This window comes from Nyctereutes procyonoides, unplaced genomic scaffold (assembly GCF_905146905.1).
Source record: "Nyctereutes procyonoides isolate TBG_1078 unplaced genomic scaffold, NYPRO_anot_genome, whole genome shotgun sequence".
In the NCBI taxonomy this organism is placed as follows: domain Eukaryota; kingdom Metazoa; phylum Chordata; class Mammalia; order Carnivora; family Canidae; genus Nyctereutes; species Nyctereutes procyonoides.
In genome coordinates this window covers 67,056,316-67,081,356 of record NW_026575142.1, presented here as the reverse complement: position 1 = coordinate 67,081,356, position 25,041 = coordinate 67,056,316, and the positions used below count along the sequence as shown (strand labels likewise).

The 25,041-nt window shown below is 39.5% G+C and overlaps 1 protein-coding gene across 7 annotated transcripts in view; it reads left to right on the top strand.

The window, feature by feature from the left end:
- The window catches only part of PLD1 (phospholipase D1), a 203,867-nt gene that overhangs the window by 152,233 nt on the left and 26,593 nt on the right, over nt 1-25,041 (top strand). For all 7 annotated transcript variants that reach the window (XM_055307789.1, XM_055307788.1, XM_055307784.1 and 4 more), the window contains 3 exons: nt 2,139-2,227; nt 15,149-15,262; nt 17,383-17,432. In XM_055307789.1, the coding sequence (XP_055163764.1) occupies nt 2,139-2,227; nt 15,149-15,262; nt 17,383-17,432 (253 nt within the window). The remainder of the gene's footprint in view (nt 1-2,138; nt 2,228-15,148; nt 15,263-17,382; nt 17,433-25,041) is intronic.

Below are 25,041 nucleotides of genomic sequence, written 5' to 3'. Positions count from 1 at the left end.
GGGATTCCAGTAGGAGTCCCTCAAGTTCTTGTTATTAAGGTGTGTCAACTTACTATAATATTATTAGTCAAAAACACTATAACACGGGTGAGTTTTTATGTGTCTTGAGTGAGACGGTTTAAACGTGAGGCATATGCTGCTTCAGGAGAGCACACACAAGGGTAAGTGGCTAATATAGGGCCACTAGATGCCTTTGGTTTGGCAATATTGGAATAAGCAACGTATAGAAAGGGAAGATGTGAGAACATCAATCCTGTATGAACCATTGTTCATTTTAAAGCTTTATCAGATCCCAGAGTTTGTGTTCAGAGAATAGGAGAAAACCTAGGGACACTGTGTTTGGTTTGGGAGCTTTAATTGCACTTTAAAGTAGATATAAAGCTAGCTCAGAGCATATGGAAAATTCAGAAAAAAAAATTAAAAGTCATATAATGACTTCTTTATTTTCATCTTGTCTTTCCCATCAAATTTTTTTAATGTGTGGAGGGAGATGGGTTTCCTGGAGAGAACCATCCTAGCCCTGTGTTCCTTCCTCTTGAGTCTGGCCCTCTCCACTTCCAGGCAGTGACTATTCACAGAGTGCAGGTAGGAAGGAATTAGAGCTTTATTTATTTCACAGACCTAGAGAAAGAGAAGCTGAGCTTTAAAGTTAGCAGGCTAGGTCCAGCACAGTATCCTGGGTGGGACGATGCCACAAGAAAAGGACGCTGAGGATCAAAGTCTGGAGCTTTGTAGTACTAATACAATTAGTATTGATAACTTCGTCAATTATACCATCATGATATAAGAAGTTAATGGCTGCTTCATGCATTACCCAGAAACCTTTTGCTTTATCTCTTTTTAGTAGCATTAAGTCAGGTGTTTTTTTTTTTTTTAAATTAGTGTTACCACAGTCCTAGATGAAGTCCATGATGCCATGTGGATACACATGGCTGTGGACACAAACCTGGTTGTTACACCTCTAGCCAAGGTAAGTGGTTGGCATGTACCCCACTTGCCCCCAAAAGGGAGAACAGGCCCTGACATGTGGCCAGCGAGTATTTACAGCTACTGAGGAATGCTAAGCTGCTCTGTAATACGAATTCAGAAAAACAAACATGTTTTGGTTGCCGCTGAAATTTTTATTGTTCGATGCCTTAAAGAAGAACATTCTCAGATGAGTTCCCACACAATGTCTTCTGGTAAGTTTGTCTTAAGGAGGCAGTTTAAAGATTTATACATCGAAGTATAAAAACATGTAAACTAGTAAAAATTATGATGTCGCAAAGGGATGATAATTCTAGTTTGAGGCATTGCTTATATGTCTCTTAAGGATGATTAGCAAAGATTACTTATGATGATTATACTTATAAATTACAGGTGTATTATTAACTACGTATATAAGTATGTAGTAGCGATCATATTTGTACCTAATGACTAACATTTCTTTATGTTAGTCATTAAATCTTTCATACCATTAGGATAATAATGTCGTACTCGGGTTTTTTGGTAAGAGTTTTAAAGACTGTTTTACGGGTAAATGAATAGTAAGGTTACTTAGAGAAAAAAAATGAAAAAAAAATTCTTTTTCTGGTTTATTGATGTATTTATATGTAGGAAACATACTTGTGAAAGGGATTTGAAGCTACTTAAAATAGGAATTCGAAAATAAGGGACCCAAACAGATGAGGCAAGGCAAAAGCAGAGACTAGGAAACAATAGAGAATGGGTGGAAAAAATTCGACCAGGATTCTACTGTCTACCTGGTTAGAAAGGTCAACTTAGCATGAGACAGAAAGTTTACCAACATAGGATTTTAAATCATGAGCATGTACACAAGTCACAAATCTGTAAACCTAGTGTCCCTATTGATTAAATCTGGAATGTTCCCACCTTTCTAACATGCAAGCTACAAAGAATTCACATGATGAAATAATAGTGTAGCCTCCCCCTGGACTAAGATATTATATGTGAAATACAGAGACCCAGAGTCTCAGTGTCATTTACTTTCCTAAATGCTTTTAGGGCTAAGAACATGTCGCTACGTGACACATTTTTCTTTAAAATATCAGTGTAGTGTTTGTTATAGAGCACACTCTCCATATATACACACACTACCAAGATAAGAAAGACTTACATGATCTCTCTATTTCTTACAGAACCAGTTTTTCATAAGTTGTGCTGATGACAAAGTTGTATTCAACAAGATAGGTGATGCCATTGCTCAGAGGATACTGAAAGCTCACAGGTAAGGCTTTGGTGTGTTGGTAGGGGGGGTTACTGCAGCTGTTCTCGCATTTCCTGCTGAAATGACTTTTGAAAGCCCATTTTAAAATACTGTCTTTTCCTAGCAGGCATAAATCGGGTTCAGCTAGCAGTAGGTTATTGGTTCCTTAAGTCTGATTTCGGTTCCTGAGAATTTTGAGTCCCATTTTTGAAGCAATCTGAATTCTTTCAGGGCACAGTCATTTTTTCCTGGCCGGTCTCTTTCCCACGCCGTTAGATCGTGGTTTGATTTATTTAGTGGCAGACAGTGAGCCGTGTTCACTTAAAAATCAAAGCAAAATAGTCATCATATTTTTCCGTGAGTTATATTTAAACTCTCGTTACCCTCCATCTTCTTTCTTCAGCTCCTGGGATTATTTATTTCAATAAAAATGTTGTTAAAATGTAATTCACATACCATGCAATCCACCCACTTTTAAAGTGTATTAATTAAGTGCTTTTTAGTATATTCTCAGAGTTGTGCGACTGTACCTAATCAGTTTTAGAACATTTTCATCATCCCAGAAAGAAACCCAGTGTCACTACCCACTTCCCCTTGCTTTAATCCTCTTGCAACCACTAAACTACTTTCTTTCCCTGTAGATTTGCCTAGTCTGGGCATTTCATATGAATGGGATCGTACAGTAGGTGGTCTTTGGTGACTGACTTCTTTCATTTAACGTTTCCAAGACTCATCTGTGTTATAGGATATTATCAGTATTTCATTTATATTTATTGCCAGGTAATATTCCATTTTCTGGATATGCTATATTCTGTTTATCCATGCATCAGTTGGTAGATATGGGGATGTTTCCACTCTTCGGCTATTATGATTAATGCTGCTATAAATATTCTGTATTAGTTTTTGTGCAGACATATTTTTATTAGTCTAGAAGTAGAATTGCAGCGTTATATGGTAATTCTATGTTTAACGTTTTGAGAAGCTGCCAGAATGTTTTCAAAAACAGCTACAGTATTTTACATTCCCATGGTCTATTCTCTGTCATCATTGCCAATACTTACAATTATCTCTCTTTTTGATTATTGCCATCCTAATAGATGTGAAATGATATCTCACCGTGGTTTGGATTTCAGTTTCCCTAATGATTAATGATGTTGAGTATTTTTGTTGTTGTTGTTTATTGGCCATTTCATGTATTATCTCTGGAGAAATATATATTCTTGTCCATTTTTTAATTAGGTTGTCTTTTCGTTGAATTGTAAGAGTTCTTTATATATTCTAGATACAAGGATCATATCAGATTTAAGATTTGCAAATATTTTCTCCTTTTCAGTGTGTTTTATACTTTCTTGATAATCTCTTTTGAAAGACAAAAATTTTTAATTTTGATAAAGTCCAGTTTATTTTTTTCATTTATCACAGGTGCTCTGGTTCTGTAGCTACAAAATCACTGCCTAATCCAAGATGGTGAAGATGTACACCTCTTTTCCTCCAAGAATTTTATGGTTTTAATCCTTACACTTAGGTCTTTGATTCATTTTAAGTTATTTATCAGACATGGTGCAAGATAGCAATCCTACTTCATTCTTTTACATGGGGATATATAGTTGTTCCAGCACCATTTGTTGAAAAGACAGTTCTCTCCCCACTGAGTTGTCCTGGTACCCAGACTACTTTTTTTTTTTTTTTTAAAGATTTTGTTTATTTATGAGAGAGAGAGAGAGAAAGAGAGAAGCAGGCTCCATGCAGGGAGCCCGATGTGGGATTCGATCCCAGGACTCTTAGGATCATGCCCTGGGCCAAAGGCAGGCGCTAAACTGCTGAGCCACTCAGGGATCCCCAATTTTGCATATTATTCCTACTAATCTTTTCTTTTTTTTCCTTGCCCCCCCCTTTTAAATTTAAACTCAACTTGCCAACATATAGTATCACACCCAGTGCTCATCCCATCAAGTGCCCTCCTCAGTGCCTGTCACCCAATCATCCCATACTCCCACCTACCTCCCCTTCTGCAACCCTTTGTTTCCCAGAGTTAGGAGTCTCTCATGGTTTGCCAGACTACTACTTTTTATGGGTAATTTTAGCTCTGTATAAAAACAAAAAAACAAATAAACAACACCATTACATTTTATTCCTTCAATTCATTGAACACATGCAATGGAGAGTGTTAAATATATGCACATTTTGGAGATTAAAACATCATTTTACTTCCAGTGTCCCATGGCACTTTACTATGTTTTTTTCCCCACATAATATTATAGGGATTTTTAGACCTAAGAACATTTTACAATAGTAATCGCCAGTATTTTATATGATTTACAGTTTATAGACTCTTACTGAATCTTCACAACTACTCTTGAAAGTAGACCATTCAGTCCTTGTGGTTGTTACTGTTATTATTGTCATTGCTGTCTCCATTTGTAGAGTTAAAAACTAAGATTCAAGAGGTGATGTGGGGATCCCTGGGTGGCGCAGCGGTTTGGCACCTGCCTTTGGCCCAGGGCGCGATCCTGGAGACCCGGGATCGAATCCCACATCGGGCTCTCGGTGCATGGAGCCTGCTTCTCCCTCTGCCTATGTCTCTGCCTCTCTCTCTCTCTCTCTCTGTGACTATCATAAATAAATAAATAAAAAATTAAAAAAAAAGAGGTGATGTGACTTGACTAAGCCCCTAACAGCAATAGGCAAAAATAGCTTTGAGACTTCCAACCCAATGCCTCTCCGCAGGCCCCGTAACTTCAAGACTGAAGAGCCCTTCAGCATTAGCACAAATTGAGACAAGGGGGTTGGGCCTTTGTTGTCCTCTCCTCCCATTAACCAGTCATCAGGTATAGGCTGACTTGAGGAATTGAGCATGACCTTGGGTGAGGCAGGTCCCTTTGACCAAGGAGGGTAAATCCTGGAGATCTTCACTGTGAGTAGTCGGCAGCCAATACTCTCAGTGGGAAGGTAATGGCTGTCTTGAGCCCACGGGGAGGGCATTTAGGCAGCACACCGCAGTACCCACCATATCCTGCAAGGTGTACAGTGGATCTCACCCTTTACTACACATCAAAATCACCACTGGACATTTTTTTTCTAGTTTATTTATTTATTATTTTAGAGAGAGTGCAAAGTGGAAGAGGGGCCAGGAGAGAGGGAGAGAGAGACTTTTAAGCAGTCTCCATGCCCAGTGTGGAGCCCGACACAGGGCTTGATCCCACGACCCTGAGATCATGAGTTGAGCCAAAATCAAGATTCATACACTTAACCAACTGAGCCATCCAGGCACCTCTCACCATTGGACTTTTATAAAAATCCAGAGAGCTGGACTCAATCCAGACTTGCTTAGTCAGAATTTCCTGGAGTGGGGCCCAGGCACTTATGTTTCATAATGGTCCACAGGTAACTCCAGGGCACAGTCAGAACTACTTAGGACTCACCTAGAAGAGCAGGTGTGGCCATAGGCATTAATGGTGATCTGTGCTTTTACAGGTGACCTCTATCTTTGGTCTTCTCACAATCTTTTTTTTTCAAGAAAGTTACCACACGATCTGTTTCTGAGATGACTAAAAACAGTCTTGGGTACAGTTAAACATACACCTACCACAACGATTTCTTGTATTATGTCAGTCTCTCAATTCTGTGGGTCAATTTGTGTCTAATTTACAAAATTAAAGTGTCTTTCTGCCAACTCTTGCATTTCATTGATGCAGGAGTTTCCACCTTATCTATAAAGCATATTTGACAAAAGAGAAAGATATTTTTTCATGAAATTGAAATAAGTTGCAGAAATCCATTAGGCTGACAAATGAACTCACTGGTTGGAGTGGTGAATGGTGAATATTGTAACCGTGATCAGCTAATAAGGAGAGTAGGAGGACTCCTAGCTTCCCTCATCCGAGTTACTAGTTCCCTGTATACATATATTAGTAAGTACCCGTAAGATTTGTTTTTAAAGGGTTTGGGAGCCTGAAAGAACACTTTTCTTCAGCATATTCATTTGTCTTTAAAAATCTGGACTTCTGGGCAACCCAAGTGGCTCAGTGGTTTAGCGCTGCCTTCAGCCCAGGGCATGATCCTGGAGACCCGGGATCGAGTCCCACGTCAGGCTCCCTGCATGGAGCCTGCTTCTCCCTCTGCCTGTGTCTCTGTCTCTCTCTCTCTGTCTCTCATGAGTAAACAAATCTTACAAAAAAAAATCTGGACTTCTTCTGAGGTCATAGTATTTCAGGGCTGAAGGAAATTTAAGATATTTTCTGATTGAACATTTCCCAGCGATCCTATGAGCTGCTCCTGAAAGGAAAAGGGATCGGTGATGAGAGAGCACCGTAGGGTAGCATCTGCTGCAGACTGTGTCTCACACTTGGAAGTTCACAGAGCCCATTAAAGATGCAATTTGAAGCCTACTTTGTAGAAAATGGGAAATGAGCCCATTGAATTTCAAATTAGCTGTGTTATTTAGCTCTGATCTCTCAATCGTCTCCCTTTCTTTGATAGTCACGTTTCAAAGGGCGTGTGTATTATACATAAAACTTTTCATGGATACACGCATGTACCCTGGAAATATATTTCACATGTTCCCCCTTCTCTGAACCTTCACATTATTATTGTTCATCTCCTGGGTTAATTGGAACTGTAAAATAGATTTTCATTTGCCGGTTTCAAGCCTGTGGGCTCGTATTCTTAGGAAAGGGAGAGGTGGAACTTCGAGCCTGTCTGCAGTGCTCCCCTCGCCCTTTCACCAAGGGCCATGGCGTGCCATGCCCAAGTTCACCCCCCTCTTCCTTCATTGACTTCTCTGGGCTTTGCTCTCTGAGACTCAGAACTTCCCTGCCAATGTCACGTGCCTGGCAACAAATATAATTCTGGCTGTTGGAAAAAGGATAGAATATAGCACAAAGCAGATGGAGGGAAATGACAGTCAGCATTCAGCCAGGCCTGACCAAGGAACACAGGCTCTCTTCCAGATCCCTCCCACCTTGGAAAGATCCGAGTCTCTTGATTGCCAACTCCCTCTACTGGGCTGAGACTTTATTTTTCTCGCCAGTGCTGGAATCCAGGGAACACCAATTCTCTGAAGTGAGTTCTCTGCTTTCCTCACTTCCTCCTGGTTCCTTCTCCACAGCCATCATTCTTTGCAGAAACAGAAAGACTTCATGCTCTGATCCATGACCTAGGGCCTCAGAACATTGTTCATCCCATGACAAACCGAGAGTAGCTGTGGGAATCCCTGCAGAAAACAAAAGGTCTCCTCTACCAAGTACAACTCTCCTGGGGTTGAGAGCAGCTCCCAACCTGCTGGAAGTCCGTCTTTGGCGACTCAAATCTGACAGATCAGTGGGAAGAAATCAACTGGTTTATACCATGTTTGAATAAGCCAAGAGAAAGAGTTCAAACTGACTGATCCAGGTAGAAATTTTGAGACACAGCGTGCCATGAATAAATGGTCTCTGAGGATGAAACAGGTTTGCTCCTGGAAATTTGACATGCACAAAGCTGCTGCCTTGCTAAACAGGAAGTGAGAGAGTGCATTTTGCACTGTTATGAACACAGAGTTGACACATACGATGAAAATAGGCAGTTGATTTAATGCCTCTATATTTTAATATTAAATTTCATTGAAAAATACACAATTTTGAAAATGGCTCAAATTCTTCCTGCTTTCTGTAACTGTAGAACCTTGCCAGACAGTGCTTGCAGTTCGCCCAGGCGTGCGTGGCATGGGGAGCACTCCTCTGGGGAATCTAGAATAATTTTGGGACCAGGTGTCTGGAGACTTGGGTTCTTTCCAGCTCTGTTATCTATGGGTATGTGGGGATGCCTGGGGGGCTCAGCAGTTGAGCATCTGCCTTTGGCTCAGGGTGTGATCCTGGGGTCCTGAGATCGAGTCCCACATTGGGCTCCCCACAGAGAGCCTGCTTCTCCCTCTGCCTGTGTCTCTGCCTCTCATGAATAAGTAAATAAATCTTAAAAAAAAAAAAAGATTTTATAGGTATGTGACCTTTCCAGCCTATCAGTTCCCCTTTCACTCTGTTTTCACTAACAAAGAAAATAATACCTATTGTATCTAGCTCATATGAATGAATGTGAAGGCAATTTAAAAACCATTACAGGTCAGTTCACGTAAGAAATTATAATGTTATTTTCAGGAAATTCATCTTCTGGAAATAAAGAGCTCACTGTAAATTTGAGCAAGGGTAAAGAAGTGTCATACTCAGATCAGCTATTTCAGAATTAACATTTATGATAGAAACAAATGTTTTAAATAAAGAGATGTTTAGCTGCCTTTTATTTATTTTATTTATTATTTATTATTTATTTATTATTTATTTATTTATTTATTTATTTTAGCTGCCTTATTTTAAATTATTAGATGGCTACTGCAGTATCCATGAAGCTTCATTTGGTTTCCAGCACAGGTGCTTGTTCATCCTGTGACAAATAGAAACACGTTATTAAAACATTGTCCAGAGGTGTCCTGCCAGAAATCCAGAGCTGCCCACTCCTCCTGGGAATAAATTTTTGGATTCCTTATTATTGATTTGATAAGCCTCTCCCCTGCCAAATGTCAAATAAAATAGAAGGTATTCTCTAGCATAAAACAAATTCAGTTTTGCTTTATTTTGTTTTAATTTTAGGTACTATTTCCTTTTTAATTCGTTGAAGGTGTGCAGGCTTTCTCATTGAAATCAGTGGTTGTAAACCGCATAATCATGTTACCAAGTAGTTTCTGAGCCTTTCCACATCTGCGGTGCTTTACATGCAATAGCTTATTTACTTCACACGCCTACCTTATGAAGTGGGTGCATAATTTCTCCCATTCTACAGATGAGGCAGTGAAGCCCCGGGAGGTTAGGCGACCTGTGTGAGCCACACAGCTCTCGATGAGTAGAACTGAGACTGAAACCATGTCTTCAGAAACTTCACCTTGTGCCCTGTACCTGCTCAGCCTCAAGCTCCCCCTCATTTGCAGGGAAGTTGAAATGTTCCCATATTAAGCCTCCCAGAAATCTATGAGTGATACTTGATTTTAAAATAAATCAGATGAACATTCTGTGTTTTAAAGTAATTGCTTGGTAAGTGAGACATTCTCTGGCTTACAGAAAAGTCTGCCCCCTGTAATTACCATATCCTATAATTTGTGTACCACGCTGAAAGGACATGCTGGGTGTGTTTCAGAAGCACCCCCTTAAAGAAATTTAAACTGCAGTTGTAATAGAAAGAACAAAAAGTGCGCAGAGTGAGTAGGACAATGGCTGGGTTTGTATTCTTTTTCTCGTGGGCCAACCTCCAAGCTCTGTAAGATACCTGGAGACGAGGTTATACCGGGTCAGAGATGACAAGAGATCATGGCAGCAGAACCTTCGATTTAGAGCATTTAATTGCTTTTTGTTTGACTCTAAAAATTATATAAATGGGATTCTCAGGAGAGACCTAAAGATTAGCACAGGGTGGAGGATGGCAATCATTTTGTAGGATCTTATTTTAGGGTGACTAACGGACCTGCCTGGCAAAGTTTATCAAGTCGAGTGAAGTCTTAGTCACATGTGCTGGACTGACCTTCAACACTCTTACATGTAAAAGCTTGTGTTTCCAAAACATAACCAATGGGGAAAAAATGACACGTGTGGGCATGCACAATGTGTATTATCCCATTATCTATAAAGTGCGTATCCCATGCAAATTCACTGCTGAATAGGGCCAGCATTTCTAGTGGACTAGCAATGATTTTAGCCAACTCCCTCATGTGCGGATGGGAAAGCTGAAGGCTGGAAAAGGCTACTGCACTTGAAAAGATTTGCCAAACATAAAGTAGAAGGGGTTTTGTCCCAAGCCACCGAGAAGCTGCAGATCCAATTCTCGCATGGCCCATGCCCCGGCAGTATAAAGTTCTCTCCACAAAACCATTCTGCCCCAACCACAGATCTTCGTTCTGGCAGCGTTCGCTGCTGCAAAATCCACAATGATAGGATTTATATCAGCTCTGGAAGTCTATAGCAATGAAATATGATCTATAAATCCCCAAGTCTCAAACAACAAAGCATCTCGTCACTGGAGAAGCATGCCGAGCTCCTCAGGGGCCTTCTACAGATCCTGAGACCCCACTCTCGGCGGCCCCACTTCTCCTGAGAGCCCTTCATGATCAAGAGGGGAGTGGAGGGGAGGAGCAGAGGGGTTTTCCTGAGGGAAGAGCAAGGAGGATGATGGAGAGGAAAGCCATGACCATTTAGGTGGTGAGTTAGTGCTCGGTTTTTAAAGCTACAGGCAACATTCCAGCGATCACAAAAATGGAAAGTATGAAAAGTCTCACACTCTCACCATCCTGAAAACTCACTTTTTTCTTCCTTATTTCTTTTTGGTCCGTATTAATACACATATATTTTCATTGAGTTATGATTTATTTCCTTTTTCTATAGCTCACCTGAATTCTGATTTCAAATCCCATTTCCACACAATAGAAGGAAATTTAATTTACTCACTTCCTGATAAATGTGGCCAAATTCAGCAATTTCGTGCTATTGGCTATTTCTGCTCTGTATGCTGTCACTCAGGCACAACCCAGGCTCTCCTCCCTTCCTCTCCCCAATACACCCCGTACCCGGTAAGGATGGTCAAGGGCCCCGGACCTTTGTGAAGAGCTTCCGGCCCTCAGTGTTGGTCCCTCTTGGGCCTATTCTGGTATCTGCTTACTGTGATGTGGGGGCCTCCTCCTTCTCCAATCAGACCTGCCTCTCCTCTGTTGCTGCTGCATCATGAAGGCCGGGGGACCTTCTCTGGGGTTCCCTGGGAAGTGAGATTATGTCTCACACTCAGATCCTCGTGGCTCCCCTATCCTGTTGAAAGGTGAGGGGGTGCCCTGTCCTCCCTGGAATTCTGCTTAAGGGGGGAGGAGGGCAGGATCCCTGCAGCGAGTCTCACTCTTATTTCTTTATACTCTTGGCTCACCCAGAGGATCTCTATCTAGTTCCTCAGATCTAAGAAGTTGATACCGTGTGTCATGGTTCCTTTGCGAGGATACCACCTAGGAGCAGCACCTGCCTCCTTATCTGTAGTCACAGGGTGGGGAAAGAGAATGCATTTAAGGGGAAAAGTTACTGCATCAGCCTGTTGCATCTGTAATTGTCTTGTAATTGTAACTTTGGATTAGGGCCATTTTAACACAGGACCAGAAGTATTGTTGCTGGTAAGTCATCACAGTGGTCATTTATCGTGGCTGCAAAATGTTCACTCTTTGAGCGGCTGTAACATTATTTAGCTAGCCATCCCCTATTACTGAACATGGATTTCCAATTTTTAGATATGATACACAGCACTGCCATAAGTTTGTGACTTTTGAAGGAAAACTTATTTTAACAAAGAGCCTGAGAATGCAATTTTATAAAATTGTTCTGAAGTGCAGTGGATGAAACCATTGCTTGCATGATGGCTTTGAACCCACTAGCTCTTATCTTGTTTTTAAGATCATAAATAATTCTGCCCATTAGGGGCTCAGGTTCTTGCCCTAAGCTAATAGCTATCATTTGCACCACCCCGATTTTATGAGGATGCAGTGTTTCAGAATCCTCGGCAGTGGAGAACTGTTGTCTTCTGGGGATTGGATCAAGGAGGGAGATTGGACATAGTATCGTGTAGAATTTTTCTCTTCATTGGATTAAACTCAGCCAAAATTTTATGGTTTGAAATTCAAGGGCCCCCTTTTCTACAACAGTGAAAATCTAAATCCTTTCTGCTAACTTGCTGAACACAGTTTAAAAATGTCCTCATTCAGAAAATTCAAGAACTGCTGCATTATAAAAAGGCAGAGACCCTGATATGAAGCAAAGAGTCCCAAGAACAAGAAAACTGAACATTCTGATTCTTACAAAGTAAATTTGCAAGAATATTTTATCTGTGGACATTAGATCTTTATGGGCCATTTCCCAGTATCCTACATATGAGGTCTCTTTTGAGGTCATTTCTGCTCTCATAGAACACAACAATAAAAGGGAACCACCTTTTCCAAACAGAATCACAAACACTTGATGTTTAGGTTTAAGGAGTGGTACCACTCCTAAGTGGCCTTCACGTTTCACAATTGTGAAAAAATGATTTACGTGGGTCAGCATGCATAACAAAATAGGTATTTTGAAAGAGTAAAAAATTAGAAGCAATTTAAACACCCAGCAATAGAGAAACACTTCAAATATTATGGTAAGGCTGTATGTGGAATACTATATCACTTGTTAAAAAATGGACAATGTACAGGCATACAGGCATATAAATAAACAACATTCATAAATGTGTTTATAGTATTCCAACATTTGCATAGAAGAAATGGCTTAGAAATTGATAGTCTATTTCTGGAAGAACATGGAAGGTCATAGGAGTTGCCCTCAGGGAGGGAAAACAGTGCCTGAGGACAAAGGAGAGAAAGAGAATTTTATTGTCATCATATAATCCTCTAACTCTTGAATTTTGTCCCATGAGCAATATATTACCCATTAGAAAATATAAGTTAATTGGTGAGTCCTCAAAAGACTGAATATAAAATAAATATATGACCCAGCAGTGCCATCCCTGGATCAATTCCCAGGAAAACTGAAAACAGGGATGGAGGTTCTTTATGGCCAGTATCCACGGCGAGGTGATTCACAATTGCCAAGAGGTGGAAACAGCCCAGGTGCCCATCAACAGATGATTCGGATAAACAAAATGTGCCCTACACCTACAATGCAGTATTATTCAGCTACAAGAAGGGGGGAATTTCTGATACATGGATGAATCTTGAGGATGTTGAGCTAGTTGGAATAAGTCATACATGGAAGGACAAATACTGTATGATTACACTTAGGTGAAATTTCCAGAATGGCAAATTCAGAGAGACACAAAGTAGATGAGAGGTTGCTAGGGGTTGCAGGGGAGAGGCAATGCAGGAGTTACTGCTTAACTATCACAGAGTTTCTGTTGAGGGTGCTAAAAATATTTTAGAGCTAGATACCATGATGGTTCCCAACACGTGAATTAAAACCACCAAACAGGTACTCTTAAAAATGGTGAAAATGGCAAATTTTGTGTTATATATATATACTTCACCACAATAAAAATTCAACTAAAATGTAATTTAAACTAAAACTCGTTTTGCAGCTTACTCTCTTCTCTACCAGAAGCTTCTCAGAAATAAGCATTCTTCCCACCTGACCCCCTTCTCCCTAGGCAGATAGTACGGCATGCAGACTGTGTGCAAAGATCCTCTGTTGGGCACTGCCCCCAAAATAGAAAGATATGTGGACATACGTCCTGTGTTTCAAAAGAGCTTATCGTGTAGCCCAGGGAGCAGATCAGTGTGTCACTATCGTGTAAGGCAGAAAGAATGTTTCTTGCCACCAGCATGCAGAGGCAGGAGCAAACCAGCTTTGACTGGAAGAGTCAGCGTGGCTTGACCAAGGCAGGTGCCTCTTAGCTGCCCTGGAAGGAGAAGTAGGATTCTGCGAGCAGAAAGGGGTATTCCAGACTCAGAGGGCAGATGAGCCAACCTTCCTTAGCAGAGCAGTTGTCTGGCAGTGGGCTGTGGGTCTGGGAAGATCCTATGGGAAGGCAATTCTAGAAAGGTAGTTGAGGCCAGGTGGTGTCCATTTCTAAGTGTCTGGTTTAACTCACTTGGACTTTTAAATACTGGCGATGGGGGAAGAGCTTAGCCATTCTCTCTGTTCTTCTTTCCCACTATCTTGTTACCATTTAAGGATGTGAGCCTCTTACCCCTATCAGGCGGAGAACTTGAAGAGTTTACGTTTTTTCAAAATTCGGTTTTCCAACTCAAACTATGTTTGCCATCTAGTGATTAATCCATGCCATTGCAACGACCGAACTCCGATGCCTTCCTTGTTCCTCAGCACCACAGTTAGGCTCATGGGCTCCACACTCTGTCGTGCTGGCCATCACTTCTGCCCTGAAAGGAACGACCTTGGCGTCCTGACACGTTGTCGTGCAATCTGACCCCTCGGAGGGGAGTAATATTCCCATGAAAAAAAAATGTAGTTGCTTGGAAGAAAAATGATCCTTAGAAATTCAGTATTAAGTAGCAGCATCTTTGTGGGACTATGGATCTCCCAGATATACAGACGAGATTTCTCGACCCCATGGGTAGCACAGGCATTTCCAGCCTTCACTTCTTCCCATGTTTCCTATACATGGAGACAAGCAAGGACTTTAACAGCTTTGCCTGCAACTAGTGACACCTATCTGAACACAGTTCTCCACAAATTTTTTACTTTCTGAATGAAGATCAAAGTAAGTAGCCCCACCGCCTTCTTTCATTTGTTACATCATTGAGCAGCAAAGGCTCCTCGAAGGCTTTTCTTTCAAAGGTTGTCCTCAGTCAGTTGGATCGGTAGGCCAAGAAAGGTTGAGTTGTATATGCAGAGGAATTAAAAAATCATGTGTCACTCAAATTTCTTGAAGGGCCCAGGATAACATTTTGTAGCAGAACCAGTTTTCTAAGCAGTGATCATTTCTGCATTGGAGAGTATGCTGGGACCAGTGTGTCTTCTGCCCCTGAGATCGAGGCTGTGGGGACTCATCGCCTCAACCATCCTTAACTGAATGCCTGCTGTTTGCTGGGCTCTGAGCAAGATACTAATGGATACACCTTGTTATTCGTTAAATTCTCATGATGACATCTTTTTCAAAATTTTGTTACGGCCCCCTCCCCCACCTCCCTGAGATCCAAGCATGGGTTGCTTACCGTGGATTTTGTCCTAGGAAACATCGTGCTGTAGAGAGATAGTGAGTAGAGTTCCCACTCTGCTGCCAAGTTCAGCTTATTTTTTAGGTTATTATGAACTGTTGCCTGGATAACAGCTTCCGGTCTCCAATCCAACGGCACCTTCCAAGCCCTGAAGTGGGATAGGCTCAATCTCTAAAACCACGTGAACGGCTTAGCTATCATTTTTTGGTGAATGGCTCTGCATCTGACTTTTGTAGGGAAGGCCAGAGATACCGGGTGTATGTTGTGATACCACTGCTGCCAGGATTTGAAGGAGACATTTCAACCGGTGGAGGAAATGCTCTGCAGGCAATAATGCACTTCAACTACAGGTGCCAACGTTTTAAAGTTGTCTCTTTTCAGCTTTTTATCAGTCACGCACGTAAGCTGGTGAAAGGAATGGAAATGTTTCTCCACATTTATTCAGGAAGGTTGAACAGATGAACGCTTGATTTTACTTTTGAATCTTGGCCTATTTACTAGTTGATAACATTCAAATATATATACATATATACAGTATATATGTATACTTATATGTAATATTGATGTAAAAACTATCTTTAAGCCACCATGTAGTTATGAGCTTTCCATATTCTTTGAAGAAAAAAATTTAAATGCTTAAAGTAGTATGATTTCTATGTGTTTGGTTATGATTCTTTAGGTGGCAAGGTTTTCAACAAGGTTGGTAATGATGGCCTTTGCCAGTAAATGAAGTATGAAGGTCCTTTCCCATCTCCTGGAATTTTAATTCTGCTTTCTCTGCCACATCTTTGCTAAAATTTTAAGGAAAGTATTAAATCCTATTTTCAATATTCTAAAAAGCAGAATGGCCATATTTACTCAGAAAGACCCGTGAAGATTCAGACTTGGCCAGTAGGGCATTATGAAGGGGATTGGGAGGTATGTCTCATAAGCAGACAGAGAGGTGGCGTAGAAAATGACGGAAAGGTACCCTTATCGTTCTCTCTGGGAAAGAGAATGGCAGTGAAGAGGTAAGTGGACAGGTCTGGGTAGGAACCCCACCCCCCAAGAACAAGATCTGTGACCTGAGATATGAAAGAGCCCTGCTCAGGGTCATGCTTGTTTTAAGTCAAAGAAAAGACTAGAACCTGGATATTTTCTTTTAATAGCCCAGTCTTTTAGAACCACCTGTAGCTTCCCACCTTTCTAATCAAACTCTTTTGTGGGGGGAGACCAGTGAGAGCTTACACAGAACCTCCAATGTGTAAAGCAGATAAGGCTTCAGGCCCTTGGTCAAATTGTGAGTAGGGGCGTAGATGCCCTCCTGCCTCTCGCCCCACGAGTGCCCCTTGGAGGATGCGAGGGTCTAGTGGGAACAATTCGTAGGCACCATTGTGTGGGGGTGTCCTTTTTTTTTTAATCCCCTCATTTCTTACTGACTTTTTGAGGTATACCCATCTGCCAAAATCTCAAGTAAAGACTTTTTTTTTTAGTTTCTTCAGGGTAATTTTGCCTGGTTACAGTATGAGAAAACTTTATGTTTTGGTCTATATGCTTTGATTGAAGATTTGCCCATTTCTAATATTATCTGATTTATAACATGACAAACAAAGCTTTTCGTGTATTTAAGGCGCTGACATAATGTTTAATTGGATTTCATCCACTTCGTTTGCCATTCTAATATTATTTTTGGAATATTGTCAATTGTAATTATTTTCGATGACTATTTCCTTGGGTTTGAACCAGCTGAATGAAATAACATCCTTGGCTTTTGTTCAACTAAAACTCTAACCTTTTATTATGCAAAAACATCTCTATTTGCTGGCATCATCTTTAAGAATATCAGTATTTCCCAGGCGTAACTGTATTTTTAATTACTTTCACAGAGCAAGCAGATGGAGCATAGAATTTTTTTGGTTTTGTCAGTCTTTATAATTCATTGACTGTTATCGGAGTTGTGAGAAACAGAATCATTAGCAGAGTCAGTTATTTGAGACTGTTTTTCACTTTCAAGGCATTTGCCGACTTTACAGAGACAGCCTCGTTATATAGTTTAATTCTGAAATTATTCTGCTAAGTGTTTGCCCTTTTCAACACCTCTGAAAGTAGCGTGAGTCTGTAAGTGTTCTCATCTATTGAGGTATTCTAAATTTATCTTTGCTGTCACCAAATTTTCTAAGAGAGAAAGTTCATTCATAGCCCATCCTTTTAAAATAGCACCTCTTACTGAAATCTAACATCAATTTCATGACTTTTCCATTTACCTACCTCAAAACAGCTATCTTGTCTCATCAGTAATGTTATGAAAGTGATATTCAGGTGTTTTTGTTTTTTTGTTTTTTGTTAGCTTTTTAAAAGTCCGTGTAACATCTTCTCATAAAAGCTCTTATTCTGTTTTCAATCGGGTTAGGACTATACTCAACAGATATTGCAGTTGGGATTGGTTCCTTTGAAACCTCCATAATTATTTCTTTCCTTTACATGTGTCCAGGACCATGTGTAGAGGAGAAAATTCCATCCTTGGACAGTTGAAAGCCAAGCGTAAGTAACAGCTTTTTTTTTCCCCCTCCACGGTTGTTTTTGGTGACATGTCCGTAACCATTAATGTTTTCACAGTGTGATTGTGACACTCTGTTCACAAAAGGTAGCCCACAGAAGGTTTAACTGAGATAAATTACTTATTCTCATTACACTTCCCCAAGCAAAGTTCAAATGAAGATGGTACAACTTCAGATGTGTAGGTAATAAACAATAAGAGTTTTTATTATTTTTATTTATCTATACTAATTATTTTGTTAATAAGTAAGATTTGTAAGGAGCTTCACAAGGACCCTTCATGTGTCTTCTCCTGTGGTCCTTTATCAGGGTCCTGGGAAGTAAATAGCTTAGGTGTCATTTCTGCTTTAAAGCTGAGAGCACAACAAATGCTTCAAGGTCAACAGGTATTCATACAGCCTTCTATTATGCAGAAGTCCCAAGGGTATCACAATACTGTCTTATATTTAGGGAAGAAAACTGATTTTATTGATTTATTTCATTTCTTTTTGACTAAACCTTGGAAGGTATTATACTTAGAGGTAAATATATCAGAAAAAAGGCCACAGTAATACCTTTTACTTCTGCAGTTCTTCATATTTTCAAAGGCACTTTTTCCGATTTTTTTGAAGATTTTATTTAATCGAAAGTAAAAGACAGCTGCCCAAAAGCAATAATTATAAATCTGAGTTAATGGGTATATTATTTTTAAAGATTAAATTTGTATGATGATAACAGCATAAGAGAAGGGGAAGGGAATGGAGCTATGTAAGAGAAAAGTTTTAGTATATTATTGAAATTAAATTAGTATTAATCCAAACCAGACTGATTGTAATATACCCAGGAAAACCACTAAGGAAATTCCTTTAAAGTCTAGTAAAAGAAACAACAAAGAAATTAAAATGTTACCTGAAAAAATATCTATGTACCATAAAAGATGGCAGATATGGAGTAACTGAGGAACAAAACAGATATGCTACATGTGGAAAACAAATGGCAAAATGGCAGTAATAACAGTAATAACTCCTTCCAGATATAAAATGGATTAAGTTCTCTAAGTATAGAGATTAACAGAATGAAATTTTTTGTTTGTTTGTTTCTTTTTAAGTAGGCTCCACACTGTGGGTGTGTAGATCAAGACTTGAACTGAAGTCAAGAGTCAGATGCTTAACTGACTGAGCCACCCAGACACCCCGGGAATGTTTTCTTTAAATGACCCAGCTATATGCTATTTACTAGAGATCTCAAGATACAAATAGGTTGGAGGAAGAAGGATGATAAAGTATGTTCTATGCAAACAATAACCAAAGAAAAAAATAGCTAGAGTGTCTATAGTAATATCAGACGAAATAGATCTTAAGACAAAAACTTTTATGAGAGGATGCTATGTGATCATAAAAAGGTCAATCCATTAAGAAAATATCGGAATTATAAACATGTAGGTAACTAACAACAGAGCCCAAAGTACATAAAGCAAAAACTGACAGAATTGAAGTGATAAATAGACAGTTTAGAAATCATAGCTGGTGTCTTCAGTACCTCATGTTCAATATTGTATAGAACAGTGGACAAAGAGCACTGAAACCGAAGACTTAAGACTATAAATCAACTAGACCTAGCAGATATCTATAGAAGACTCCAGTTAATAACAACAGAGTACACATTCTCACGTACACATGAAACATTCACCGGGATAGACAAAATAGCAGGCCATAAAACAAGTCACAATAAATTTAAAAGGATTGAAATCATACAAAGTGTGTTCTCTGGACACAGTGGGATGAAATTATACATTCATAACAAAAGGAAAATTTAGAAGTTCACAAAGAGATGGAATAACCAAAGAATCGAACAATAAACAGGAATATTAGAAAATACTTTGAGATGAATGTAAATGGAAACATATCAAAACTTGGGAGACGCATCTAAAGCAATGCTTAGAAATTTATAGCTATTAACATACCTATATTAAAAAAGAAGAAAGATATCAAATCAATAACCAAACCCTAACTGGAAAAAGGACAAATTAAACTCAAAGATAGCAGAACGATGTAAATAATGTAGATCAGAGGGGAAATAAATGAGAGAATGGAAAAACAATAGAATTATGAAACCAAACGTTGGTGGATTCTTTTGGGAAAGAATGACAAAATTGACAAACCTTTAGCTAGATCTAAGTAAAAGAAAAACAAAAATAGAGAAAACCCACATTACAAAAGAAGGAGTATAAAAGAACATTACAAATAGTTGTATGTCAACAAATTAGTTAACCTAGATAAGATGGACAAATTCCTAGAGATACATAAACTACCAAAACTGAATGAAGAAGAAATTGAAACTGAATAGATTTATTTATTTAATTCATTCATTCATTTATTTATTTTTTCATGAGAGACACAGAGAGAGAGGCAGAGCCAGGCAGAGAAGAAGCAGGCTCCATGCAGGGAGCCCGATGTGGGACTCGATCCGGGGTCTCCAGGATCACGCCCTGGCTGAAGGTGGCCCTAAACTGCTGAGCCACCCAGGCTGCCCTGAATAGATTTATAATAAGCAAAGAAACTAAGTAATTGAGAGACTTCCTATTAAGAAAAGCCCAGGCTCCGATGGCTTTTTGGTGAATTCTCCCATCTACAAAAGAACACCAATTCTTCACAAACCCTTCCCGCCCCGCCTCCCGCCAAAAAAATATGGAAGAAGGGAATACTCCTAGCCCGTTCAATGAGACTAATATTACCTTGATGTCAAAACCAAAGTCATTATAAGAAAGCTACAGGCCAATATCCCTTGTGAATATAGACAGAGAATAGCTCACTGCAATATTACTAAGCTGACTCTAATAATATAAATACAAGTCAAAACTACAACGAGATATCACGTCACACTTGTTGGAATGGCTAAAACCAACAACACAAGAAACAACAGATGTTGGCGAAGATGTGGAGAAAGGGGAGCCCTCTCGCACAGTTTGGGAATGCAAACTGGTGCAGCCAGTCTAGAAAGGAGCATGATGGTTCTTCAGAAAATTAGAAATAGAACTACCCTGTGATCCAGTGATTGCACTACTAGGTATTTACCCAAAAAATACAAGAATACTACTAATTCAAAGGGATACGTGCACCCTGATGTTTATAGCAGCATTATCTACAATAGCCAATTTATGGAAACAGCCCAACTGTCCGTCAACTGATGAATGGGTACACACACACACACACACACACACACACACACTGGAATATTACTTAGCCATATAAATAATAAAATCTTGCCATTTGTAATGAAATAGATGGACCTAGAGAGTATAATGCTACGTGAAATAGCTCAGAGGAAGACAAATACCATATGATTTCACTCAGGTGGAATTTAAGAAACAAAACAAATGAGCAAAAGGAAAAAAGAGAGCAAAAGAGTCAAACCAAGCAGCTGACTCTTAACCACAGAGAACTAACTGGTGGTTGTCAGAGGGGAGGTAGGTAGGGGAGGGTTAAGTAGGTGATGAGGATTAAGGAGCGCACTTGTAATAAGTATAGGGTGTTGTATGGAGGTGTCAAAGCACTATATTTGTATACCTGAAACTAGTATGACACTGAACATTAACTAGAATTTCAATAAAAACTTTTACAAAGTGGTATAGGCTCTTGGGAAAGCAAATCGGTATTTCCCTATAAATTAAACATGGAGTTATCAAGTAGCCCAGCAGTTCTGCTCCATCGTATATACTGAAGAGAAACATAGTCCTATGAAAACATAAGTCCACACAAACACTTGTAAGTAAACGTTTATAACAGCGTTATTCATAATAGCGAAAAACTCAAAACAACCTAAATATCCATTAGCTGATCAGTGTAGAAACAAAGTGTTTATTTCTATACCGTGGAAAATTATTTATATGTAAAAAAGAATGTACTGACATATGTTACAACATGGATAAACTTTGCAAATGTCGCGGTAGGTAAAAAACCAAACACAAAAGGTCACATATTATATAATTCCATTTTTATGAAGTGTTTTTAATAGGTAAATCTGTAGAGTCAGAACAGAAAATTAGTCATGGCTAGGGTCTAGATAGAGTGGAATCGGGAGTGGCTCCTAATTGGTATGACATTTCTCTTTGTTGTAATAAAAATGTCTTAAAATTAGTGGTGATGATCGCACGGCTTTGTGAATGTACTAAAACACTGAATTGTACATTTTAAAGGGGTGAATTATATAGTGTATATGGATTTATGAATAATTTGGAAGCTTTCAAAATAATTAAGCTTTTATTTTTAGTACATGATAAGTTAAAATATATACTCTGTGTATGTGTATTGGATGCTTAATGATTTTTTTTTTTGCTAATGAGTTGCTCAGTCAACTCTAAAAACAAATTTAGACACAAAAGAAATATGTACATTACCCATAATAAATACTTTCAAAAGTTATATCTAACTGCATCTAGGACAGAGGAGATTTACCAGAGCATTACCCCGTCTCTGTTTCTGATGGCTTAAAGTGAAGATAATAATGAATGAGTAAGTCCCTAAAAGAAGTATTGACAAAAACAGAATCGGGAAAGCCACTCAGTGGTGACAGTGACTAGCAAAAATGTGAAGGGTGAGGTTCTAGGAGAATAAAAAGTCAGAACAAGCCTATAATTTAGTTTCTCAACCATAAAAATGCCTGTGCTTATTATAAAGCATTCCTTTGGCTCTGGACCCTATTCCTGTCTTTGTCCATTCAGGGGAAAAATTGGATTTTAACACAAGCAGTAATTTCAATGTTAAGCCCTCTTATGAAAAGAGTTCCAAGCACCCTGGGAACAAGTCAAAATCAGGCATCTCAGTAGGGAAAAATGTTCATACTCCCAACATAAAGAACAGATTAATCACATAATGCCCCTTTCTGAGGTACAATGTCGCATTGTTGGTTTTGTTTTTGTAAATGTGTAGTGGGTTTTAAATACATGAACTAGCTAATCTCTAATTGGATAGAGAACTGTAGTTCTCTACTGTTTCAGTTCTTTAGAAATAACCAAACTTCTGCAATGAATATGTTAAAATTCCTCAAAAGAAAGCCAGCTGCTATTAGTGGACTGTAATTATCATACGCGCCAATCTTTGGGGATCCAGGGTTTAATTTAAAGCATTTCCTTCTCATTTTTTATAATTTTGTGAATTACGGCTTTTCAGCAGCAATTGAATATAATTTAACAAAGGGTCGAGAGGTTTTTCAGTCAGGAGGTAGAAACGTACGTATATGGAGTGCTACAACTTTTTAAGTAACAAAAGTCTAGAACAGCAAGCTCTTGAAGTCTGTTCAGGAAACTTCCCCGTAAACATCAAGAGTCTGTTGTATTGAGTTCTCGTCTTTTGAGGTGTGTGTGTGCCGGTGTTCCCAACAGACCTGGCCTAGGGGCCTCGGGGCCTATATACACCCCCAGGTTCTCGGATACCCCCATGACATGTGATTTGAAAACCTCCTGATACTTTTCCAGGAATGGCTCTATGTCACTGCTTCTCCATGCTCCTGGCATCCCCATTCTTTGTCCAGAGGGCACCTGCTTCCTCAGTATAGCCTCACGCCTCACGCTAACATCGCCAGCTTTGCATCCATGACCTGTTGAGCCAGGTTTCTTCAAGGAATACAGTACTGGCCAAAACAGCTTCTCCGTTTGCTTTTTCTTCTTGTCTGGTGGACTCATTCACATCGTAGGTGCGTGTCCCCATTGCATGTGACAGGCTGTGCTTTCATCCGAAGTGCCCACCTTCTGGCCAGGACCCTGATCTTGCCTTCCTTCTGGGTTCTGTTGTCGGTACTAACCTTCAGCCTTCTTCTGTGAGGGGCATTTCTCACAAAGAAACAAAGAGTTTATCCCTTCATAGGAGCTATTTTATCGGTGAGGACGGATGGGAAGCAGGTGTGGACGGTGGCCTGCGAGGCTGTCCAGCCCTTTGGTCTGTTGCCGATATTCTCCACCCTTGCTAGGGAGTGGCACAAATCTGTGCCTTAGAAAATGACATATTATTACATGTCAGGCGGCAAGGCTAGTCAGCCTCACTGATCTTTTTTAAAAATTGTTTCAAGATGATTTTAGACTTAGGCACCTGGGTCACTCAGGTCGCTCAGACGTATAGTTATAGCATCTGGCTTTTGGCTCAGGTCGTGATCTCAGGGTTGTGGGATCGAGCCCCCCCCCCCCCAAGTTGGGCTCTGTGCTCAGAAAGGAGTCTACCTAAGATTCCCTCTGCACTCTGCCCCTCCACCCCGCCTCTTGTGCACTCTCTCCCTGAGAGAGAATGAATGAATTAAATAAATAAATAAATAAATAAATAAATAAAAAATAAATAAATAAATAAATAAATAAACTATAAAAAAATAATAATGATTTCAGACTTATAGAAGGATTCTAGACCTTTCATACACTCTTCATCCTGATTTCCCTGTTTTCCTTCTTTGCTTTTATTGTTTCATAATAGGTAGATACCTAGAGAGATAGGTGGGGTCTTCCCCAATGAATCATTTAGGAGTAAGTCACAGACATAATGCCCATGGACCTGTAAATACTTGAGTGTGTGTTTCTGGGAAAAAGCAGGACATTTTCAAAAGCAGCAATAATTCAATAATCAAAATGAATGGAATTAGCATTGATACTATTATCCTGTTGGTAAACCCTACTGAACTTTTGCCAATTGTCTTCCTAGTGTCCCTTATCGCCAAAGGGGGGAAATGTTGCTGTCTCATCCAGGAGACATTCATCAGTCGTGTGTTGCAATCATGTGTCTTTCTTTTCCTTTAATAATAATCCCTCAATCTTTTTTTTTTTTTGGAGGGTGAAGGTACTTCCATAATCTTGATATATCTGAAGAATACAGAGTAGTTATTTTGTAAAACAGCCTTCAGTTTGGTTTTGTCTGTTGTTTCCCCATGATTAGAATCAGGGACTTTGAGCAGGAATAGCACAGAAGTGATAGATTCTTCTTCATGCACCATAATAGAAGGAACAGGATACTGATTTGCCCCATTACTGATTGTAATTTTGATCATTTAGTGAAGGTGGTATCTGCCAGGTTTCCCCCCTATAATCAGTATTTTTCCTTTGTAGTAATAAATATTTTGTGGGAAAACCCTTTGAGTCTATATAAATATCCTGCTTTTCATCAAACATTCACCCACTGGCTTTTACATACATTCATGATTCTTACCTGAATCAATGATTACTACTATGATTCAATTATTACTACTGTGATAGTTGCCAAATGCTGATAATTTCTTCTATGTTCATTACTGTCTTCTCAATTTCTCACTTGGAATTCTATGGTAAAGAGAGTTTCCCCCTTTTCTTCCTCATTTGTGGATTTATTTATGTATTTGTATTGGTACAGATTTATGGATTCTTATTTTATTCATTGAGCATGATTTTAATGTCTCGCTTGCACAGGTTTGGCCAGTGAGCACCTTTATGGGTTGGCTCCTATGTGCTTTTGATATGTTCCCATCAGCCTTTTTATCTTGGTGGCATGAGAATTCCATACTCATCTTGCATAGTCCCAGAACTAGCCCTAGAATCAATCAATCATTTCTCCAAGAAACCTGGATTCTTCTAGTGGAAAATGACAGTTAGGAACTGAAATCTGGG